General features: G+C 33.1%; 3 protein-coding genes and 1 long non-coding RNA gene across 9 annotated transcripts in view; 1 reads left to right on the top strand and 3 right to left on the bottom strand.

The window, feature by feature from the left end:
• The window catches only part of LOC120347557 (transmembrane protease serine 9-like), a 35,791-nt gene extending 33,341 nt beyond the window's left edge, over positions 1 to 2,450 (bottom strand). For all 5 annotated transcript variants that reach the window (XM_078117592.1, XM_078117594.1, XM_078117593.1 and 2 more), the window contains exons 1-5: positions 2,305 to 2,450; positions 1,785 to 1,909; positions 1,313 to 1,411; positions 718 to 838; positions 215 to 348 (exon numbers count right to left, since the gene is read on the bottom strand). In XM_078117592.1, coding sequence (XP_077973718.1) covers positions 215 to 348; positions 718 to 838; positions 1,313 to 1,411; positions 1,785 to 1,909; positions 2,305 to 2,410 — 585 coding nt within the window. In that variant the 5' untranslated portion in view covers positions 2,411 to 2,450. The remainder of the gene's footprint in view (positions 1 to 214; positions 349 to 717; positions 839 to 1,312; positions 1,412 to 1,784; positions 1,910 to 2,304) is intronic.
• The window catches only part of LOC120347565 (uncharacterized), a 212,880-nt gene that overhangs the window by 47,662 nt on the left and 141,440 nt on the right, over positions 1 to 23,778 (top strand). The window lies entirely within an intron of this gene.
• On the bottom strand, positions 6,784 to 8,646 carry LOC120348055 (uncharacterized). Its single transcript, XM_039418165.2, has 5 exons — positions 8,295 to 8,646; positions 7,841 to 7,905; positions 7,404 to 7,710; positions 6,999 to 7,105; positions 6,784 to 6,918 (listed from the first exon to the last, which is right to left on the bottom strand). The coding sequence occupies exons 1-5, from the start codon at positions 8,644 to 8,646 to the stop codon at positions 6,784 to 6,786; spliced, it is 966 nt and encodes a 321-aa protein (XP_039274099.2).
• Positions 10,210 to 22,650, bottom strand: LOC120347013 (6-phosphofructo-2-kinase/fructose-2,6-bisphosphatase 1-like). Of its 2 annotated transcripts, none has more exons than XM_039416819.2 (7): positions 21,986 to 22,650; positions 21,015 to 21,203; positions 19,878 to 20,059; positions 19,491 to 19,590; positions 15,990 to 16,150; positions 15,268 to 15,509; positions 10,210 to 13,713 (listed from the first exon to the last, which is right to left on the bottom strand). In XM_039416819.2, the coding sequence occupies exons 1-7, from the start codon at positions 22,616 to 22,618 to the stop codon at positions 13,526 to 13,528; spliced, it is 1,695 nt and encodes a 564-aa protein (XP_039272753.2). In that variant the 5' UTR covers positions 22,619 to 22,650; the 3' UTR covers positions 10,210 to 13,525. The 2 variants fall into 2 exon arrangements, with proteins under 2 accessions (XP_039272753.2, XP_039272754.2); XM_039416820.2 differs by having other exon boundaries at positions 13,575 to 13,736.

Genomic DNA, 23,778 nt, shown 5'->3' with positions numbered 1-23,778 from the left:
AACTAAATAAAACTCGTAAATTTGCATTTTCATACAAGGTAAATAGAAAAGTGTCTCCGCAAAGACCGTTGTTCGGATTTATAACCCCAATGAGCCTAATTTTCAGGAATATTATTGCCAACGGTCATATTTGGAGTCTTTTCTTCACTTTGAGATGAATTTTATTCATAGAGTCAGAGTTATCCAATGTGTCCCTCATAAATACTCAACGTACTTTTCCATCATCAACCATCAACTTCCACGAATATTTCAATAAATTTTGATAATTGGCTGGAAAACCAGGTGAAGTTATCGTTCCTTGATTCTCGGTTAACGTTACTTCTTGTGAACTTGGAATGCTGAGCATATCTGTGTAAATTAAAATACAATATAATGTAATGAAGTGTACTGTAGTTTTTGACTCCCAACTTTCAAATACTGAAATGTGTAGACTTATTGATATTGTTGGCAAAACTGATGTAGGCCTAACCGCAATTTTGTACTCCAAATTCGAATTTTCAGATTTAGAAGATATTTTGATTCCTTAAAATGAAAACTAATTTTTCCGGCTTCCACCAATTAGAAATTTGGAAAAGACAGGTAGGATGAATACAAAAATAGTTTAAATTTCAATTCTTACATTTTTTTTCTATGTCTTCAAATCACCAGGAGAAGTAAGAGGTTATTCTGGATTTCCATGCAAGTTAGAGATAACTTTAAAATTAAAATTATTCTTACCGATTGTAGTCCAGTTAAAAGAGAACCCTGCTCCTTCAATATTTTCATTGCTGACAAAGTTGACTCTCATTGTATTTGTGTCTGTAATAAAACTATTGGGAGTGATGCCAGATCCACACATCTGAAAAAGTAAGTCCAATAGCATGAGAGGGGTACCCCGAGTCATCGAATTACCCAAGGCTAATGTCAATTATAAAGCAATGATTTTATTTAATTCAATTTGAATTTGTAGTCCAATCAAACTGAGGATAAATAGGTCAATAGTGAGACAAGTCAAATGGGTAATTTGGTATCTGTGACTCAATCTGATTCAGTTTAGGTTGTCCAGTCAGAGTCATAAAACTATTTCCATGGTACCGTACATGGCTCACTGAGTGTTGAATTCGTCTGGTTTATAAGTGTGATAAATTACTAATTTTTACGAAACGCTCAAGTTCCATCGTGGACCAAAATTCTCCTCTGGTTCTAATAACTAACATATGTGAAATATGACACAAAAACACAAAAATAATATTTAACCTTTAGAGGTCGAACAGGGGGAGTAGTAAATTTCATATAAATCATACATTCCTAGTTGATGTAAAATTGAACTTACTTTCATTGTAGTGCCCCCATATTCAATCAATAAATAATCTCGACATACTCCACTTCCAATTTCAATTGAAAATAATGGAGAAAACTTTACTGCAATTCTCTGCGAAAACGAGATTATAAGAAAGTTAAAAATCTCAAGTTTAAAAAATTTGGTTGGTGAGGTTTCAATAACAGGTTGTGGTACCAGATACAAATGTTTTCGTAAGATGAGCATCAACATGTAATTTTATCAATCGTAAACTGTTTTTCAGCCATTCGTCCCAAAACACACTGTCTGGGATTTTACGAAGAAACCAATACCATGCGGTCATTACGTCGCTGGAGCGCTAACTAGATAATGCAGCACCAATAACAAACACCCCTTCATAAACGGTATAAGCAACCGTCAACGCGTATGTTGTCGGTAGCCCGATACCGTCTGCAAATCAGCAAGTCCCTATCAATTACATGACAACAACTAAGCAAAATATTACCGTGTTGTTTGGTGTCTCAATTATCCAGGTGCAATTTTCTAATTCGAAATAAGCTTGTGGATAATTAGTGGACTGTATTGTACCAGAAGAAGCGTCGTTGATCGTTATTCCACCCGAGCATGGTTCTAAATTACAGTAATAGCGTCACATGTCTTACCAATTTTTTTATTAGATAAAAACTTCTAATCGCTAAAGCTAGTAGCTTCCTATTGTTAACAAATTTAAACTGTTGTTTTGATTCTTACACAATTTCGAGGAAGTTATGTTGTTATCTGATATAGTTTATCTCAGTAAGTTTTACCACCAATTCCATACTATATATAAATATCATTGCCATCTGTGTACATTTTCAGCCAGTGTTTATTACATTATTATACCAATTAAACGTAAATTTCATTGTTAGTCGCTTTAAGCTCTCGCTGGAATGTTTTGTACATATTTATGGTCCATGGCTGTTCTATTTATATTCTAACTATATGAACTTTTCTTTTGTTACTGTTTTCTATTGTAACAAATTTACCGTCTCCGTAGTCTGGATATTCGTAATCGCTTTGACAGGATGATTGTTGCAACAAGCTTAAACCAATAAGTAGTAAACACAGTGGTAGAAAATATCGTAATTGCATATTGAATAAGTACAAAATGTCTAGTGAAAAAATAATAAGAAAATATTATTTTTGAAGGAGGCATACTTGACGTATTTTTGCCTGAGAATAAGTATACAACAATCGAGAACAAATATTTTTAATGGATAGGATCTTTTATTGTCTAACCGAATATAAAATTAAACAATTATCGGATGGACATTTGTTACACGACTTTTGTTACAGAAATGTTGTTGAAAAAACGAACCTTGAATTTATTGAACCTGTACAAATTTGACATTACAAATTTACTGTGAGCAGAGCTATTTACAAAGGTGGCAATAGATATTAATTATTAACACGAAACTTGAAACGTTGTATTTGATATGTGCTGGTCCCTTAGTTGGCTGACATCGTACTATACAAAACTGACAAATCAATACCGCCTGAAAAGCTAGGTAGGTAGTTTATTTTTCATATACAAATGATATGGTTGCAATCTGTCACTGGACATGACTGTGAATCAAACAAGTAAAACATTTGAAAGTTGCCGTTTTACTCGTATATTGAGTAAACTGACAAATGTGGAGCTGGAAATTTAACGTTTTATCCTAAAAATGAAGGAGCTATAATGACATCACATGTTAAGTTATAGCAAATGTTAGACTAGAAGTAGTTTGTTCTTGGCATAATTTGCCACTGAAGTATTCAACTTGTGGTCTCAACTACAATACAAAATTAATATATCTCGACATCTCATGAACAATGAAAATTAGCCTCTACGAGCACAATCCAAATATTATCCCATATAATATCGGCATCTATTTCTTACGACCAATTTTCTCTACCAGGAAGGGACTACTCAAAACTATTTTAATGCTAAATCAGTTTTCGTAGATGGCGCGTGCCAATATTAGCTAAAGTTCCACTGAAGCGCGACCCACCGTAAACATTCTTAGGGATTTACAATGGCTATTTCTACCTTATAAATCGCAATTCAAACAAAATAGTGCAAACGTTTCAATAATAAGCTCAATAGCCTACGCCCTCACTGGGAAGACTTTGTCTTGCATTCTCATATTATGAAGAAAGTCTTGCAACTTGTAGTAACGTTACGTGATTCAGCAAACTAAAACTGTTCTGGCGAAGAGTCAATCTCCAATATCCAAAATAAATGACAATGATTTGGCAAATGACTCACAGTGACTACAGCAATGGGCTGTTGCTAAATGCGTCCAGAGACAAATAGAAACTTAAACAGTCAACGTCTGGCAGCTTCTTTTATTATTTATCCACACTTGGGTAAGTTTTGTACTTTGACGTAATGTCTTTTTACTAAGGGTTTTTATGACAAATTCATTCGATATACTTTCTCCCATAAAGAATCAACAGACCAAAAACACCGTATAGATTTCATTACCCAGTAAAATCATAAACGTAGAACCCGTACGTGGAGTTTTCCATGCGTCATAGACGTCATTCTGAGAATTAAAAATATTTGTTCAACACGACGTTATATACAGTTTTGGTTATCTGCCAATCTACAATTTTATTTCGATTCTACAACCATTATATCGTTCTCTAGCGCTAGAATAGCCTTAGAAAATATCTCAATAATGACGGGGTCAGTGACTGAACTACGAATAGTTTCGAGCACTATCACTAGCTATTTTTTAGCTACGATCTTGATACATAAAAAACGGCTATTGGCGCAGATGACATTTACCTGGTAATTCTGCGAAAATATCAAAACTAATTATTAGCAAGACAGGAAAAATACCTCGTACGTCGTGGAATAAAGCCTCGAAAAACGTCGGGATACCTCACAAATTAAACCTAATTTTCTTTTGAGTTAAGACAGACAGGTCTTACGCCTTCTATTGTGAACATTCCAAACGTGACGAGACCCCGTCAGATGATTTATTTTAGACCAAACACAGCCCCGAGTTACCTAAAAGGTATTGCTTTTCATGAAAATTCCTAGTCCAGAAATATAGTGAAGAAGACAATAGATAATGATGGCACCAAGCACATAATCGGTATACTGCTTCCGAGCGAGAAAACCAATTAAATCTAAAAAAATTGTTAAATTGTTACTATGGTTCTGTACATAGACTACCTTGTTCGCTAGGAACGAAATGTACATATGAATCGTTTTTCTAAGTTCTTTCTCCTTTGGGGTGTTTGTTGTTTCTGGAAAATTTACATTTGTCTGCAACCATTAGACCAATCCATTTCAAAGATGACGATTCCTCTTTTTGGGGTACTGGGGGACCCGATATATATGTTACCCAATGTATTCATATATTGCAGTATTGCTCTTTTGTTTACGTTTAGTATTGGCCAACGTATCTGAGTGTGCTATTGAATTAATTAAATTTATAGGGTGCATGGGAAATTATTTCGGTGTAAAAGATGACAAGATTGTTCTTGGATCGTGAAAGCTGAACGTTACTAATTACGAATGTATCAAAACGGTCACGATCCGACCATCCCAGACTTGAACGCCGTGTGATAGTTCGCCCATTCACTATTCACAATTGGGAAAGAAATTGATATAACTTTGCAAAGTTTGTTTTTCGAGTGACCGGACTCGCCAACAATAGTAAGTAGATCAAATGTCGGAAAATCGAATGATTTCGCTCTTCTTTATTCGAGATTTGAATTCAATAAAACCATGCGATACGTATTCCTGTACTAGTTTATAAATAGCTTATAGAAAAGGCAGTATAGATAGTTATTACACTTTAACGGTATTTCCAATATCAATGTGCTTGGTCACCTGTGTCATTAATCAGTATCCTGAATGAAACGATCAAAATGAATGAGAGGATCAAAAGAGAAAGTGCGGACCATACAGATAGCTTTTAAAAAATAATATATATATAAATATATTTATTTTGTTATTCTCTCACTCTTTTTCTGCCTCCCTTCTCACTCAAGTAAAGTGAAACTGTGCAATTTAACTTTATACACCTAGCACAGCAGGTACAATTGCGGTGTATTTTCTTATCATTTCTCAACAATCGATCTGACCATAACATCTGGAATAAATGGCGCCGGTATTCGTTAATGGGAGTCTGCTGCAAGTTAAAAATATTCAACATAGCTCATTACGCTTGAGTTTAGAAATAATCATGTTTGTAAAAGCGGTTTCATATACAGCACAAGGTTGATCTGACATAAACGGAAGTTTACAATTTTGTTGTTTTGTTTATTTAATGACTAGTTTTGAATATCTGTGGGACGATAATTGACTTACAAATACTCGACGATTCATTAGTTACTCACCAATGACTCAAATTAAAGAGCTAAGTATCAGGCAAAAAATAAATACAGTCTCATAACTGAGATCGTATTTGAAACAACAAAAAATCTATATAATTTGAGAGCCAGTTATGATAATTTGGAAATGTGATGTAATCAGATGGCGAAAAAATAAATTTGGCTTATTGACTGCATTCGAACTTCAAATGTTACTAATAGCTTATTTTTCAGTTGCTATTTACTCTATGAATCTATAAATGAGTTACCTAACTCCCGAGGATTCCTAATCCGGATTGGAACAAAATGTGAATAAACTGTTGTACCATCAAAGAACTTTGAATTTGATTTGCCAAATAAGACTGACAATAAAGTAGCAAATGCAAACTTCCGTTTAGAGTAGAAAGGGGTTCAAAGGTGCTCCGAAAAATCGTACAGGAATAGTAAACAAAGAGCGCCAAAAATTCGCCATACCCTTATTTAAAGAGTACATTTACGCAAGTTCGATTGGAACATCAAATAAAAATAAGTACTTTCTGAATTACCTTAACCATTTCTATTTAATAACATGGTGTAAAACAATGGAAATATTCGTTTAAACATCGATTTATTTAAAATACTATTAAAAATATTATATTGAAATCAAACGACAATCTTCCCTTTATCATAATGGTAAATAAACTAAACATATTCATGAAAGTGTGTATGAAGCATGTGAAATATATAAAATAGGTTTGATTAAAATGTAAATACAGCGACTTAATTTCAAAAACCTGATATTTTATAGTATATACCTGTACCGTCATTTTGTTAACTTCACCACAAAAAATAGAAATAGAAAAACGAATACAACAGAGCCCGCAGGAAGTTTTGAAATGAATAAAAGTGATAGTTTTCTGGTGACAACAATCTTTAACAACAACAAAAATATCAAAGCGAATGGTCCAGTAGTTAATGAGAAAAACAAAACAAGAAGAAAATACAAAATTACAAAACGATCCATTGATCCACTTCGCGTTCAATAATTTCGTTGTCGAGGGAACACGTCAACTGATTTTTTCAAAAGCTAAAAGCAGGTACACAAAATTAGACACTGCAAAACAGTAAGCAATTTCGCTTTTCACATTTTTTGGAGATATATAATTTGTGTGTCATGTTTCGTTGCAAATGCTTCTTGTTTCTTGGTCAGCAACGTTATGCCCGCTGAAGGTTGTTTGATTATTCATTCTAAATGAATTCGTAGACTGAGTCCTTCTCCATTTGGCTCGTCTGTTGGAAAACCATACCTAAAATTTGAATGTTGATATTTTGACTTGGAAATATCAAATTATTGATACAATAATCTCCAATAAATTGATCAAATTACCTGCACTCTGGCTTCTGTGAGTTTTGTGTTTGACGCAAGTTCCTCTCTGACCCCAACAGGCGGATAATGACAAATTTTAAAAGCTGACTCCAAAACGGCTAGTTGTTCTGAACGAAAAGATTCCAGCTATTCAGAGCGATTTTGAAAATATAGATTATTTTTTGCCCATTGAATGGTTTTAATAGAGTATAAACTAATAAACCAGCAGTGAGATGTTTGGTAGATTTGCCAAAAAAAATGGTAAAATGAACCTGATTTGAACAAAAATGATAAAAGCTGAAATTGCGTTCTACATTTTGTGCTGAATTTGGTCGTACAACTTTTATTACAACGAAATGTAAATGTGTTATAATTATATCGAACAATAACTTCTAATCGATTCAAATAACTAACACTATTTCGCACCTGTTGTAAACGTGGTACGACTACGTCTCTGTTGTTGCTGTGATTGCTTTGCTGTACTACCCATTAACTTTCCACTTGATGAGTAATAGCCGTGCTCATGTTGCAAGTTGAAAGACTCACTTGGAGATGAATTTCTTAGTAGCGATGAACATTTGCCGCCAAATTTAACTTGTGGTAATTTTCTGTCCACAATTTTTCTACCATGCAAACTATTGGTAGATTTTCCAATATCTTCAACGACGGACGAAAATTCGAGATCTGACAATGACAACCAACGTCGAGGACGACGGCACATTTTGGGTTCAATCTGAAATCATAGTGTGATTTAACTGTTTATAGTTTTAAATATCTACTTTTTGAATCACAGATATTTTCATTCCCATATCGATAATAGTTGATTCAATGCAAATCTGTGAATTAAACAAAGAACTGTTTACCTTTACACTTTGATTTTTCATAATCTCTTTAGTGGAACATGAATGCATGGCGGTTTGTCTTTTTGCTAAAACGAAATCATAGTGAATATTTTGATTCAGGTTGTGTTATGAACGAGGGAGTGATTTGAAGTAATTCGAATTCGCTTTTATTGTGCAATGTATATATATATATTATACAAATTAAAGTAGCTTTGTGGAATTCTTTCTGGCTAATTATTAAAACTTTTTATGACAAAGTTAAAATATAATAGTCTAAAAAGAAGTTCGAACTTCTGAGTGAGAGCAAACCTAACATAAAAGGAAGTCGGCATTAATAACAAAAATATTATTTTTGTAATAATTCATTACTGCAACTATTACAAAAACAAATATTGAAAAAAATAACAAAGAATATACCAAAATCAGGCATTGCCGCAAATAGAATATTGGCTAAAATCATCGAGGTGTTTCTAACCTTTCGGCTTTAAAATCTGATTCTTGTATACTTTCTTCGCCTGGTTTATTCTTAAACATCCCGCATCATCTGTCACAGAATTATCCACAGAATCTCGAATGTAATTATCCCGCATTTCTGGCCACGACAAAGGCTTTGTCCACATAAAAGGATTTGTTTCCATTGGATAAAATTGCTGACCAAACGACGCGCTTCTTGAGAGAAGTGTTCTAGCAATGAAGTTACGCGCTAAATCAAGGTTGTCCGCTGAATGACTGCAACTGGTCTGTGGCATAATAGATGACCACAAACAAAAATTCTGCGAAGGCTCGTTTGGCATAAACTGAAAACTGTCTTTAGAAGATTCGCTCATCTTGCTGTAGTTACCGTTACTAGGAATAATATGGTGGATCCGGATCTTTTATATATATCTCCTACTCCCAAGTAGGCAGGAGGTTGTTTCAAAATGTTATAGTCATTTGAACAGGTTAGTCTTCGAGTTATATATGGCAGCGTTATTTTCGAACGCAGTTCATCATTGACCGCTTAATGAAATTGTGTGTCACTACCGATCCCGCCAACAGCGCGAAGTAGCCAACAGAAGATAATGATATTTGGATAAAATCCAATTGAATATACACCATTATACAACACGAAACAATTTCTCGAGATATTTCAACGACTTAAGATCAGGTCATCCTAATGAAATTAACAGAGGTAAATTCAAATATCTATCACTTCATATTATTGATTTTTCCGCATAATGTAATTTTGTGTTAACCGAGCATCGTTACATCCACCAATACTGCAGCTGCACTCCGTGATCTTTATTCGTCCAAATTAAATGTATTTTTAAATGAATTGTGTTTTTATATTTTCTTGCTTGCGCTTTTGATTCTGCAGATTCAACATCGTACTTCATTAGAATAATTTGATATTGGTTTTATTCGCTTTTAGGTATATTTGAAGCGACGAATGCACATTTCCAGGTTGAGAGCACATGCATTTCCCGTGTTTGAGAAAGATCATAAAACCCAGCAACGTCCAACCCATCCATCAAGACAGCATTCCAATGTTATTATTAAGGGAATTACCCGACTAAATGAAGTGGACCATGATCAAACACTTAATCCATGCCTCAATATCAGATCATTTTGAATTGTCTTCGTACATCGTCGTAAGTTACATTAACTTTGTACGCCAAGCCTGCAATATGCAACTTATGTTGCTCACCAGGCTCATGTATCTGAAGCAAATAACCGGTCAACTGCTCACGACTTGGTCCAATAACCTCACCAGAGGCCGCGGTCCGCCAACGCGCTCTTCTCGTCCGTAATAGATTTGAAAATCTTATCCTATATAAGTGCACGCACATCATAAAGTTGACCTTATTGAAAATTATCTCATTGATATGTAGGTAGTTTTTAAAACCAATGTTGTAAAAATTAGGGTTTCTTAACCAGGAACCAGGTAGGGAGGAAGAACCAACCTTAAGAACCAGGTAGGGAGGAAGAACTGTGTCAGAGTATTAATTAGGAGAAGACTTTAGTCAGCAAACAACAACTAAGAAACTCGGAAAATCCTCGTGGTGTTGCGCAATGTGCTTAGCGTTCGGAATAGGCTCGCCACCGCACTTCCGATTACAGATTACCTGTGTGGGTTCGCATCCCTCGGGGATACTTATGTGCGAGAGGATTACTGGACTTCTCGCCGCCGTATGGTTTACTAACTTCCACAACGATAACGTCCACGCATCTGAAACAAGTAACTGGCTAACTAACCCGATACACGGCATAAACTGACAGGCCGTGGTCCGACCTATGATTAAGCCGTCTTATCGGATTTCCGGTCTTCCTGGATGAATATGTAAATCCTATCCAAGCCGTATATGTTGCCTATAATCACATTGAGTTGAGACGCAAAATCACCAGACATCTGAAGCAATCGCAGATTTAATTTCGTCAAAGAAAACAAATAATGAAGCAGAACTAAATCAACATAGCATATGGCAGTAACAAAAACACAATCTCACAACCTCAAGGTATCATCAAAACGAAAATGCTTTATTCAATGTGCCATGCAGCGATAGTCAGTTTCTGAGTCTTATTATCCCCAAGGAGAGCTCTAATTTAACCTAGTATGCTAAAACATGGGCTAAAAACTTGTATGGGTCTGCTAAAACTTGGTGTATAGGTCTGCAGGTTAATGCGATCGTCCATTATATAAATGAATTGGTATTCTGTTCAAGGATGCCAATTTCTTGTAATTTTGAAAGCTTTATTTTTTGCAGCAAATACCATGATAAATATGGCAAATTTCATTCCTATCAACACCCCACATAGCATAGCAATACTAAAAGCTGTGGATCAGGAGATAAATCATTCTTAAATCTTATGTATAGGCTGTTGATGAATTGCCCGAGATGGAGTGCTTATAACATAATAAACTCAGTCAAACATTACACAAACTCTTTTCAAATATCAAAACATAACACTGAAACATTAAGATATAAAGTCATAGACGAATAAGTATAGTGTCAATGTCAATGTCAAAAATAAAATATATTTACTCCCTAATATTGTGATATGCACTGAACTTCTAATCTGTAAAAAATTCGAAAGAACGGCGAGAGGGTAGGATTAAAAGCTTGCATGATCAACAGCCAGTTTGAACCAATCACAAGAGAGAAAAAACATTTTCAGAGCCTTAATAGGAAATGAGTTTTAAACCATAAAATTTTTTTAAGACAACAATTTAGACACATCAGAGCGGCTACATATCTTTTCATTGACCTGCAAAAGAATCTTATGTTATCGAAAAAATAACCTATTCAATTCACATTGGGTATTAAATTAGTTTCATCATAACTTACTTATTGTTGGAGAGACTAGAGTCATTCACTAGACTTGGGCATGAGCCAACATCATATATGTGAGTCATCCGAATAAAATGATTTGGGACTTGACTCAACCGCCAGTGAGATTTAACGCTGTGAACGACTCGACTCTGGACACATGACCCAACTTGATCGACGACTCTGGGTTTAGAGACGTCTACCCAAATGTGATGTCTCGAACTTTTACTTAATCATAAAGGTCCTTCAAACTCAAAGGTATTCATAGAACAATTTCTAGGTATGAAAATTCACACAGGAATTTAAATTATATACATTGGAACTTACAAAAAAAATTGCAACACTTGAATAAAAACTATCTTATCTCATAACATCGAACAGATACCCAATAACAACAACATAACAGTAAACCAACACTTTCATACAAACAACAAAGGAAAACAAGTTTAATTTAACATATATTAAGGGTTGTTAGAAACATATATATATTATATGACTTTGAAAATAAAGCCTAATGTAATATTAGAGAGAAGGTATTCAAATGAAGGAATAGAACTGATCATTAGAATGAAAATTATATGAACCAGCGTCAATGAACTTTTTAAACTTCTATTTGAAAGCTTATTGTCTTCATATTTAATGCCTTGAACTTGAACAATGAATTATATTAAATAAATATAACAGTATGAATAGTATATCACCACCGAAAGGCCATTACAAAAATGGCATAGCTAACTAGTAAGCTGTTTCACTCTATAAAAGACAGTGTGTTCAACATTGGGTAATGGGGAAACCATTGCACAAACCCATGTGTAGAACCTGCGTTCGATTCATACTAGTTGTCTGAAATCTCAAAGATGCTGGTATATTATTTCCTATAGCTGTTAAAATACCTTAATTAATGTTAATGACTTAATGATATGACGAATCTTGCTCCATCATTTTGTAACAAAGTCCTATGGATCAGTAAATCAATTTAATATTTCATATGCATGGATGTATCGAAAATTAAAAACCCCAATAATGCAATAAGGGCAAAAATTAGGTTTTGTATATGAAAATTTGCAATGGGACGAGACAAATGCAAAACAGAAAAGATGGCAAAGTAAGCAATGAAAACAACATATATAATAAATAAACCACATTTAAAAATCATCCGACACTACACAACATAATTTAAGGAACTATTTGGCATTATAATATGTAATAAATAAATACTACCAATAAATAACTACTCAACTACAAATAATAAATACTAAGCTCAGGCAGAGTGAAAATAAAACTATAATTTATAACGCGAAAAGCAAACTTTCACATTGTCGTCTATTTTTATTTGGCATTTGATGCATTTATGATATCCTGAAATAGTTAAATGCAGAAATGCTTATTTTGTCACACTCAAGATATTTCTCAGATTGGATATTCATTCCTTATTTCAAAGCAATGGAAGATGAAATAATTACGAAAATTTAAAAAATGGAATTCAAGGTATGGAACCTTGGAAGAAATCTATTTTTGACCTCCGAACCCAATCTACCGGTATGGGATGTAAACTTTCAGCAAATATGGAAATAAATTATGAATATAATGGCAAGTATGACAATGGAGAAATATCAAGAAGCGAACAACATAAAAGCATTGGTGCATCTCCAACAAGCAATCTCTACAAAAGCATGTTGAGAGAAATTGTTGAAAAAAAGAATGAAAGTCAAAGTATACCAAATTGTAGCTTATAACTCCAAAGCAATATTTTCTCATGTTTTTTCCATATATAGAATTCTGTATTCAATGGAAAAAACGTTATACCAGTAGAGAGAAAAGGGAATGCAAATAGCATTTAAATTAAAGGAGATTAAAGGAGCCAGAATATTGGATAAGAAACTTAAAAAATATCCGGAGTAACTATTTTTGGTCAATATTAATACTAATAATAATATATCTGTAACATTGCTGTTTTTGCACACTTGTTTTCTATAGAATGTTGTTGAAAGCAAACACATCTGCATTTTAATACCGAAAACTGAATTTCACATATGAAGGCAACTATAAATATATCTTAATAACCAGGTCTGTATCATTTAAAGTAGTGTTTATTTAGGTTTTTCTACGTCATTCAATATACCTGTAGGAGCCAACAAACTATAATGGTATTTCTAAATCCCCTCCTCAATTTAGAAAATTCAAAAGACTTTCTTACCCTGTATTACTAAGACCATTGTGGTGAGGATACAAGCAGATGTCTAACTATTTGGTTAAAGGTAAACATGTACACATTTATATAAAACTCCCTAAATTAATCTAATGAAAAATATCCTAACCCATTAAGCAAATATTTGAATATAATAAATTTGAATCAGAAAGATATGGAATAAAATAATCCACAGTGAAGCACTTATATTTAATTTTTGTAGTTATTGTTGTTACTCATATTACAGTTGTTATTCATGTCATCCTTTATATCCCTCACGCAGGTACCATCTTGCACAGTTTTGTCCTTATGCACGAATCTTCCAGCAATGAGCAATCGTTTTTCCATAAGGTTGCCCATGCTCCGCACTCTAGGCAGATTGGCTGTCGTTGCGTCCACTACGAATAAACGGGAGAACATTCTGTTTAAAAAAGCGAATTCACACGCTATGTTAATTGCTACTGATTTCTACTTGATTAAATTTGATTACTAAGTCACAAACAATTATATGAATGAATTGTGATCACACAATAGAATATTTTAGGGAACAGTTATTAACGTCAACTAGAAAAAGCTTTTTTGATAAATCTGTCGAATATACTTCTCCAATGAAAAGAATAAAAGAAATAAAAATATAAGCAGAATCATAAGAAGTAGAGGAAGTTGATTAAATGTGTGCTTAGTGCTGGAAAATCATTTAATGGTATTTCTTCATTTCATGGAATTCACCAGATCATCTAGGGAAGGGGTACCCAAAGTTGATTGACAGCGGGCCAAAATTGAAAACCGAAGAATATTCGCGGGCTTGATTGTAGATACACCTGGCATCTCAGTTTTTTATGGAATAAAATTAATGATTATAATAGTTAGGTGATGGAATACACGAAGAATACCAACAACGACTTTCAACAAGTATTTTGGAACTGATAGCGATTAATGAAATTACTTGCTCATCTCGCATACGGCCTCATTTAAATGGCTTGTTTTGTTACGCAGAAAACATACATAATTAAGCATTTTTGTATATACATGTAATTAGGGTCGGCTCGAAATCAGATGTTCAAAACGTGGTTCCAATTTTGTATTCGCAATAACGTCTGTTTTTTACGTCTGTAATATATTGCAGGACTCATCATTGCATAGTATTTCATTCAGGTATTCTCACCGACTACATAAATAAAATGATATTCTACATGGACAAGTAACAACAAAATTTTGTCTGTGAGATAAAATGAGACTAGTTTAATAAAAATCTTATCTGAAAGATGTGTTGACATAGGATGGCAAGAATTACTATAATAGCTCATTAGCTAGTTATGGCTGAGTATGTGGACTGTGGAGTCTTGTTTAGAGCATAAGACTATGTATACATCATATAAAAAATACTCTATAGTGCTATAATGGTGAGGATCAACAGTCAACAGTGAATTCTATAATTAGCCTATTAGAAACAAAACTTGATTTGATTCAGTTTCCAATTATAGTGTATGGAATGCTCATAAAGAAGTGATTCTCGAAAGATGTCATTTTGTCTAATTTGTAACGAAAAAATTTAACGCAAATCTGGATAGCATTTTAATCTCATCGAATCATAAGAAATTTAAAGAAGTGAAAGCATTTCTTCACAGTAAAGTAAAATCCATGACTAGTTAACAATACATAATATAACTATTTGCAACAAGAATAGCATGTAGGGTGACAAAAAAAACAGAACTCACAAATTTCCTAATCACTTCAACCAGAATGAAGAATTTATTTAACAACTGAAATCTTAAAAATATGTTTGCATATGATCGTTCGCAAAAGTTTCAGCATTCTGGGACGCTTTGTACAAAAGTTATGTTCTGTCTAGTATAGAATATGTTCAAAACCTGGGTTCCGCTTTCTGATATCACCCTGCGTTATTGTGAAATCTACAAAAATCACACAAAAATCACAAACAAACACTATACCTTGAGTATTCACAATTGGCGAATGTGGTCTTTTCCTTGTGATTGTTGGTAACTTCAATCTGATATGTGACCCTGGCAAACTGAAAGTTCTTTTTCTGCTCAACCACTCTTCATCACTGTCACTATTGTGGTCTTCTTCAACAAAAGTGTCTTTTTTAATTCCGTTGTGTTCCTCAATCAAGTGGCCATTATCATTTAACTCACCAGATTCTAGTTTAACAGGCGAAGATGCTGGTTTTGGTCTAGGAAATAAATATTCAATTTAGTTGAGAGCAATGCTCAAATATATGGACATGAAGGTCAAAACGAAGTAGTACAGGTATGCAATCATTCACAGCATACTACCTGAAAGCCGAAACATAGTCTCCACAACTTCACACAACCAATAGAAAACAACCAACACAAACGCGGAACAGCCTCAGGTGTGCAATTTTCAATTTGTGATGTCATCGCACACAACACAAAAAACGAATCTCATAGAGCCCACAAAAATTTTTAAAATAAATTTAAGTAATAGCCTTCTAGCGATAAAGACAATCTTCAACCACTGAAAATTTCAAAGCAATTGGTCCTGTAATTGAAGAGCAGCGATTTTTTATAACAACAATAAGAAAAATATCATCAGGAACAACATAATAACAAAACGAGCCATAAGTACACTTTGTGTCTGAGGAAAAATACATATTTTTATTCAAAAGAAAATGCTATGATTATTCTATTACCTGTGTGTGTTCACTGCACCTGGCCCCAGTGAAAATGTTTCAACAACACATCCATAAGCAATTGGTGTTAATTTTAAAACAGAATGTAGAGGACATTTCAAATAAGGTAATTCATTTTCATCCTTGTCAAGAAAATATGCGAGAATGCACCTCATGACAGCCTGAGAAAAAAATGGAAATTTTCAATCAATATGGTAATGAAATGTCTGTCTGGTAGCCATCTTCTGAACAAAGGTCAGTTTATGGTATGATCTCCCACGTATAAAACTTTGATCTTTAAACCCCAAGCATGAAATATTGCTAAGTATCCAATTTGCAATACCAATATGTTAACATTTGACTAATTCAGGGTGTAATAAACTGGGTAGGCAATGTCGAACTGAAGAGATTCTCCCAACTACAGCATCTCTTTACCTAGCAATGACTGTCGGTGCAGAGCCTTGTTCAGAACAAAAAATGTACAAATATGTCATAAAAAAGAATGCTCTGTTGACAAAAAAGGCCAATGTTGGCAATTGGCATACCGCATGAAAATATTACATTGGCTTTTAAACTAGATATTCCACAGTTCCTAATTGTCAGGATTCAAACGTTTTTGTTGAAACTTTTAAATAACATATGAAATTCAAATAATGTGTTATATCGAATATACTGTGAAATAGTAGTATATATACAGTGATACCTCGGTAGTCGAATGACTTGATACTCAGACAATTCGACTAAAAAATATAAGTCAAAATTTTTTTTTGCCGTTGATCAGGGTTCCAAAGAAAAGTAGTGATAAATGGAAGAAGATGAAAAACAGTGAGAACAACAATTCAATTGAAAAAGAAATTACGGTATGTTGTTGCGGTACAAGTTTTGTTAATATTTTCGGTATTTTGGAATATGTAAGAACGTATTAAAACAATGACCATTGTTTCTTATGGCAAATCGGTATTCAAACGCCAATCCTAAAAAAATTGTTCGACTACCGAGGTATCACTGTATATATATGTATATCAAACTATAGCAATTGTTCTGCAATGAAATAGGTATCAGCAGTTTTGCCAAATTTCTCCTTCATTGCATTATGTTATATGAAGAGTTACATAATAATTTTTGATATATGATATCATCAGCATATTCTATGCTATAATATGGTTAACCAATCTTAATAAGACGATGGGTTAAATGATAAAGCAACTCCAATCTTTTTCCAATGCCCAATTCAATGCACTCTGGGTAAGCTAATTTAATAAAACCATATTTTTTTGATTTTAGTTTACAATATTATTGTGGTCAGATTTCTAATAAAATGGTCAACATTGATTAATAATATTAAAATAGATGAATAAATATGGATGAACTCACAATGAACTGACCAGAGAACGAACAACATACAAAAGTATAATATATGAAGGGAATATTAGAACAAAGGAAGCTCACATATTTTCGTTATGAAGTCTGGGCAAAGGCCATTTAATTAAGACTTCTATGCTGAATATGACCCAATTCAGGAACATTTGATATTTCATTTTTAAAAATATTCATTCATAGCATTTCGACTTCAATGCACAACACAACAGTAGTAAAGCCAAAATCAAAAATATGGTTGAAGCATAACATACTCTATTATGACTCATAGAGCATTTATGGTGGAAACTTGTTTGCTATCTATGACTCAAAAGAAGGACATTGGACAATAACAACCTCTCCCATTCTGCTTTACCCATTTCAAGTGTATTCCAAAGATAAATTAAGCATAAACCAGTGCAGATTAAATACAATGTTACAAAATGAGTCAGAGTTTCAGTGCTGATTCAAAACATGTAGTAGACAATGTAATTGGTACCAGTGGATATTGACCTATTGTAACAGCATGAAAAATGTAGCAACAAACAGCCTGCTGTAGTATAATTAGTTACAGAGATGTGTCAAACACATTGAAAGTGATATGCACACATATGGTTTATCACCTTCCAGAGGGCATGTAATTCACACCTAATAGTCCACACTTCAAGCACTACAATAAACTATCACAGATGTCCAAAACGAATCGAATATTTGAAAATTCATCACATTCAATGTAGGTAGTAAATTTTAGAATTTAGAAATAATTCAGAACACTTTTATTTAAAAATTAGGGATTTTGAGACGTAAGACAAGTAGAACAATTCACACGATATCCCAACTGGTAATAAACATCATATTTGTATCGTTCTAAATGTGATCAACATGAAGATTTAGTGATTTATATAATTTTCTATATGAATTTACCCCAATTTAGAATATATTCAATATTTCATATTTGAACATATTATCTCAAAATGTATTCGAAATAGTAAAATATTCGGTTCTGGCCATCCCTGTGTACTATAATCGAAGATTTACTTGTAAAAGCCATTTGTATAGGGCTGGGAAATTTAGCAAAATCTATTTGATTAATAAACAAACTAGATAGCAATCAAAGACCGCTGACTTATCGATCTGCAGTTTCGATTACTTCGCTCTGACTCGATAGCGACACTGCGTGTCCCATCACTAACTAATTAATAACTCGCTAATTATACGACATATTTCATCGAAAATCAATAGGCTTTCTGGTCCGAGATTTGATGAATGTGCATGCAAAATTTGGAACAGATTCAACCTCGCTTTCGTGAGATATCGCGTAACACACGAAAGTTACCGATCGAGATCGATAAGTAATAAAGTTAATCTGTTAACCATAGTTACTCTCAAAAGAATTGTATTTTTAAATAATAGTGATTCTAATATGTAGAACAGATAGGCAAAAAGTATATATAAATACTTGCCATCATAACATGGAAAATATTGTAAATTTCATTCGTAATTATCGTAGTGCAATGTAAAGCTCACTACAATTATCTCAATCAGTAAGGAATTAACCAAGGTGTCATCGATCAATAAACATTTATAATGAGTAAAGCTACCATTTTCATAAAAGGAGGCCCCTGGAAAAAATGAGTGAAGAAGCTCTCCATCCGTCCAAATTAATATTAAGAGAAAATCTACTCTCCCAAATATTTGAATAAAAATATTATGTCTTACAAATAAGATAAGTTTCCAAGAATATTATTTTCTATCCATGTGAATAAATAAGCTGAATCCTGAGATATGAAAATGTGAATTGTGAGAAAACATTTGGTTTTTATCGGTGATTTGATTTCTAGAAATTATTAGGAGTTCCATGTATGATATTAAATCAATCAAGGATTCTAGGAAAATATCAGTGATTCAAGGAAATTCAGATATAAAAATAGGACCGTGCATGCAAAAAGAACCTCTGAAGCTACCATTATAAAGCAAAGAACTACAAATATAAAGATTCATGCTTAATGAAAAAAAAACTGAACAAAAAATAAAAAAAACTCAAGGCAAGCATAAGATAAAATCCTCACTGATGTTTGTTCTTCCTTCCTTATCAATCAACTTTCAGAGAAAATGATATTGATCAAGAATATTTTAAACATTTGAGCATGCTGCAAATTCAATTACCTGATGACAAATGACAAGAACATTTTCAGATCTTTCCAATTCCATAATTACTGGTTCCAGTCGAGTAACAAGATCAAAGTATGACTCCCCCATTGGATATCTGAAATATAATTTTGTTTGATACAAAAGATAAAAAAGTATTTAAAAGGTATTAAATAAAATGTTCAGCCATAAACAAGTCTATACACTCAGTAGCAGCCAAACTTGAAATATATTGCTCCTTTTATTAGCTGATAATATTTGATGTATTGGTTCCGAAAACAATTTGAAAATGTAACAAAATTAGTCCTGGGCCTCATAACTACAGAGCTCATTTCAGAACAACCGCATTTCTAGAGACGATTTGTAATCGTACAGAATTTCATTTAACCCTTCAAAGTTTTTTACCTGTAATGGTATTTATCTTGGTCTCTGAGTGCAAATTCTTCTGGCATGCTTTTTTCAATTTCCTCATAGGTCATTCCTTCACATACTCCCGCACTTATCTCATTTAAAGCTTTCCATTGCTCCGATGATACATTAATATGTTTTGCTGTAACTTGCGTTCTCGATAACTGACTCGTCCAGACCTGAAAGTATGCATAATTGGCAGAGAAATGAGAGAATGAAATACTACTCAGAAGTTGAACCATTAAAAATCAGATCAAGTTCTGTAGATCTTCATGTCCATATTGAGTATTGATCTACTTATTTCAGGTATATTTTCATTCTAAATTTAATTAGTTTTCAATACAAATGCATTCAAAAAGGCAACAAATCAAAACACGGGTACTGTGCTGTTCAAAGTTGATTAAAATTAAAAACTAGTGTAAGGAAAGTGGACATTAAATGGCTGCAACAGCCTAGCACTGGACTTTGCTGTTTAAAAAATCTTAGGTCTAATAAACCCAATGCCCACCAGCCACCACCTCACCGGTCCAAGCCACCGGTCCAGTCATCAATATGGTATAAAGCCAGACATTATGAAGATCAAGACCTACGGTATATCTAATTCATTATTTATTAAGTAAGTGTATGCTTTTCCAAGTAGGCTTTGAAAGAATGCCCATAATCGAGATTATATTTAATGGCACATTAATTTCTTAGGAATCTTCTATTATTCAACCATATGTTAAGGAGATCATACCATAATATTGATTAGGTCTGAATATAATTATATGCAATGCATTTGGCATCTGTTATCATACTTAACAAATCAATAACAACCCAGTATATATAAATGTACAACTAGACAATAAGCTTTATTGACTATAAGCTTATAAATATGCTCCATAATGAGACGAGTAATAATATAAACACGCTTTCTTAAATTTATTGATGCGAGTTTAATGACATTTCAGCACTTATTTAGGACAACATAAAACATTCAAAATCAGGCGTAAAAACCAAAATTTATTTGCTAAATATATTTTAATCACTTCAACCTGTAAATATCGCTAAATTTGGAAAATATTCCATTTAGATTTAGGACTTGAAAAAAGAATTACCGGTAAAAATCAAAATCCTAGTATGATTTTTTTTTACCTTTAAATCTTTGATGTCTTGTTCCTCGATAAAAGTTGCTAAATTTTGTGCAAATTTTTCCCCGCCAGTTGTTAAATTTGAATTCCCACCAATTCTCATATTCAAGTTCATCCCGCTCTCACCATGACGACAAACATAAATGGAACGTGGAGTAATGTGTATGTTCATGAGATAGTAAATAATACGACCCTGTAGCATAAGAATAATAAAAATGTATGAAAGGAGAGGCATCAGAGAAGAAGAATTTCAAAATTGTTTACAATTCTATTTTAAATAAAAATAACATAATCTCTTTCCACAAAATATCGAGTATATTTATGAGCTTTCGTTAGATCATAGTCTAACTTCTTCAGATAAAACAATTTACATATCTTGTTTTATCTGAAGAAGTTAGACTATGATCTAACGAAAGCTCATAAATATACTTGACATTTCGTGGAAAGAGATTATGTTATTTTTATTTATCTTCTAATCTAATACTATCTCAGTCACGCATCCTTGTGGCAACAGCCACATTCGGATCCGGAATAGAAAGTAAACAAGGAGAAAGGACCTGCAGTTCAATACACAATACCCTAGTACACCCAATTCTATTTTAATGATAGAATTTTAAAAAGTAGGCTAGAGCAACTATATGTCGATATATGGGAAAACATTTTCGTTTGAAAATTATATTCATCAGGTGTCCATTACTCAACAATAGAAAAGTCAGAAATGAAAACATTTTTTACCAAACTCATATTGGCGATTAATATTAATAATCACACAATCTATGAAGAAACAAGTACGGTAGATAGCTAAAAGTTTGAGGGCAAGTTATTTTTATATTATTCAGTTATTTGTCAGAACTATTAAATAAGGAAAATTGAAATATCTCTTTATTTTGTGTTGTTACACAGTACTTTACAGAAATTAAACCTGGAAATGGGTTAATTCTCAGATAAGACAGGAAAAAATCTATAACAACATACCTGTACATGATCTGTAACACGGTTAACAATAAATCTTTTCCCAACATCAATCACTTTAATATAAGACAAATCTTTATCAAGCTCTGGATCGAGGGTTTCATACGCTGTTGCATAATGCTCGATACGTTTAACAAAATCATTCATAGCTTGCGTAGGATCCTGTCCCTGATAATCAGGTCCATTTAGTTTAACTTCAGTAATATTTTGTTCAATCACACTTGGATCATCACACAGTGATTCAATAAAAAATACTTTGAATCCCCATTCTCGCGCAAAATCTAAAATTATTCTCCTTCTGCCAGCGGTTGTGTTGGTTGCATCGTATACAGCAATCTGGCCAACTGTCGTCAAATATTTTTTGACATCTTTCAATGCATCCTGTGCACATTTAGCACGAATTCTCATAGCTTCTTTATTATCTGGTCGAAAGAAGTCATGATCTTGAAATTTTGCACATTCGTGCCGGCGATAATTTCCAACATTGAAGACTTTGGTTTTTACTCCAACCCAATTCAAATATCTTGTTAACTTTTTACTGATGTAAGTTTTCCCACGGGCGGGTAATCCGACCATAACAATAATAGTCGGAACATTGCATATATTTGGTGTTCGTTTGCCATTTGTTGTAGACATATCAGAAAATTAATTTATACTGTATGAAAAAATATAAGTAATTACATACCACTCAGTTTTAGGTAAAATCGACAAATTCATAAGAAGCACAATTGTGCAATTAGAGAATTAACAAATTTTAGCGTTTGAATGTTTGTTGAGCAAATAAATCAACCAAGACAAATAGTCTATAATCATTAATATAAATAAAAAACAACTAGGCTACTAAAAGAAAGGAATCAAGCAATATATGAAAAGGTATACTAACAACATATTGCTGTAATAAGAAGTATAATTTTCAACTTCAAGGGTATTCAATAATTCAGTAATTAAACTGCCATAGTCCCGATAGTCTGATAATAATCAAGCAACTTGATTGATTCCTAGTCTATTTATTATTTATTAGGTACTTAGTCTGACTAATTTATGCAACGTCTGATCTTCGTGAATTTATTCAATTTTGATATGAATTTATTCAATTTGGATAGTCTAACTTCTACATGCTGACAAATAACATCCAGTAATTCCCACTAAAAAAATTGAAATTGCTGAAGTGTGATAACAGACTAGAATTGATTAGAACATCCAGTCTGTCCATGATAGTTAAACTTCTAAATGGCACTTATGCCATTGCGACCATGCAACAGTGTATTTGAGTAGTAATCGATTTTGAATTTATAACATTCAGACATTACGATATCAATAGATTTTTAGAGTGTCAAACTAAATGAATCGTTCAATACAGAAACCATCACTTAATCTGTTCCACAAATATATCAGTATACTAGTTTTCATGGCTTCAATAAAATAAAATTTTCAACACATGTAAAGACATAATATCACAAATAATCACAGTTACACGTGAACCACGATATTATCGGAAAACAAAACGACCGCCAACTTCGTCCTTCACTCTCGAATGGTTCTCTCATTCGTGAAGGCAGCGTGCTTAGCGCCTGGCAGGAAGCGTGACTAAATATCAATTTGTGTTCCCATGCGTGTGCATATTGGTTATCAAGAGCAAGATTGTTAACACGAATAATCTCAGACGTAATATTGGTATTTGGAATTTGGTAAAACCGTCGAGTTCAACAGCGCAAACATATTGATTATTTTAAGGACTTGGTTTTTCAACATATAAATATTAAGTGAGCATTCTACGACCTTACGTAAGAAAAATC

This window comes from Styela clava, chromosome 11, assembly GCF_964204865.1.
Source record: "Styela clava chromosome 11, kaStyClav1.hap1.2, whole genome shotgun sequence".
NCBI classification, from domain to species: Eukaryota; Metazoa; Chordata; class Ascidiacea; order Stolidobranchia; family Styelidae; genus Styela; species Styela clava.
This window is presented reverse-complemented; position numbering and strand designations above follow the sequence as displayed.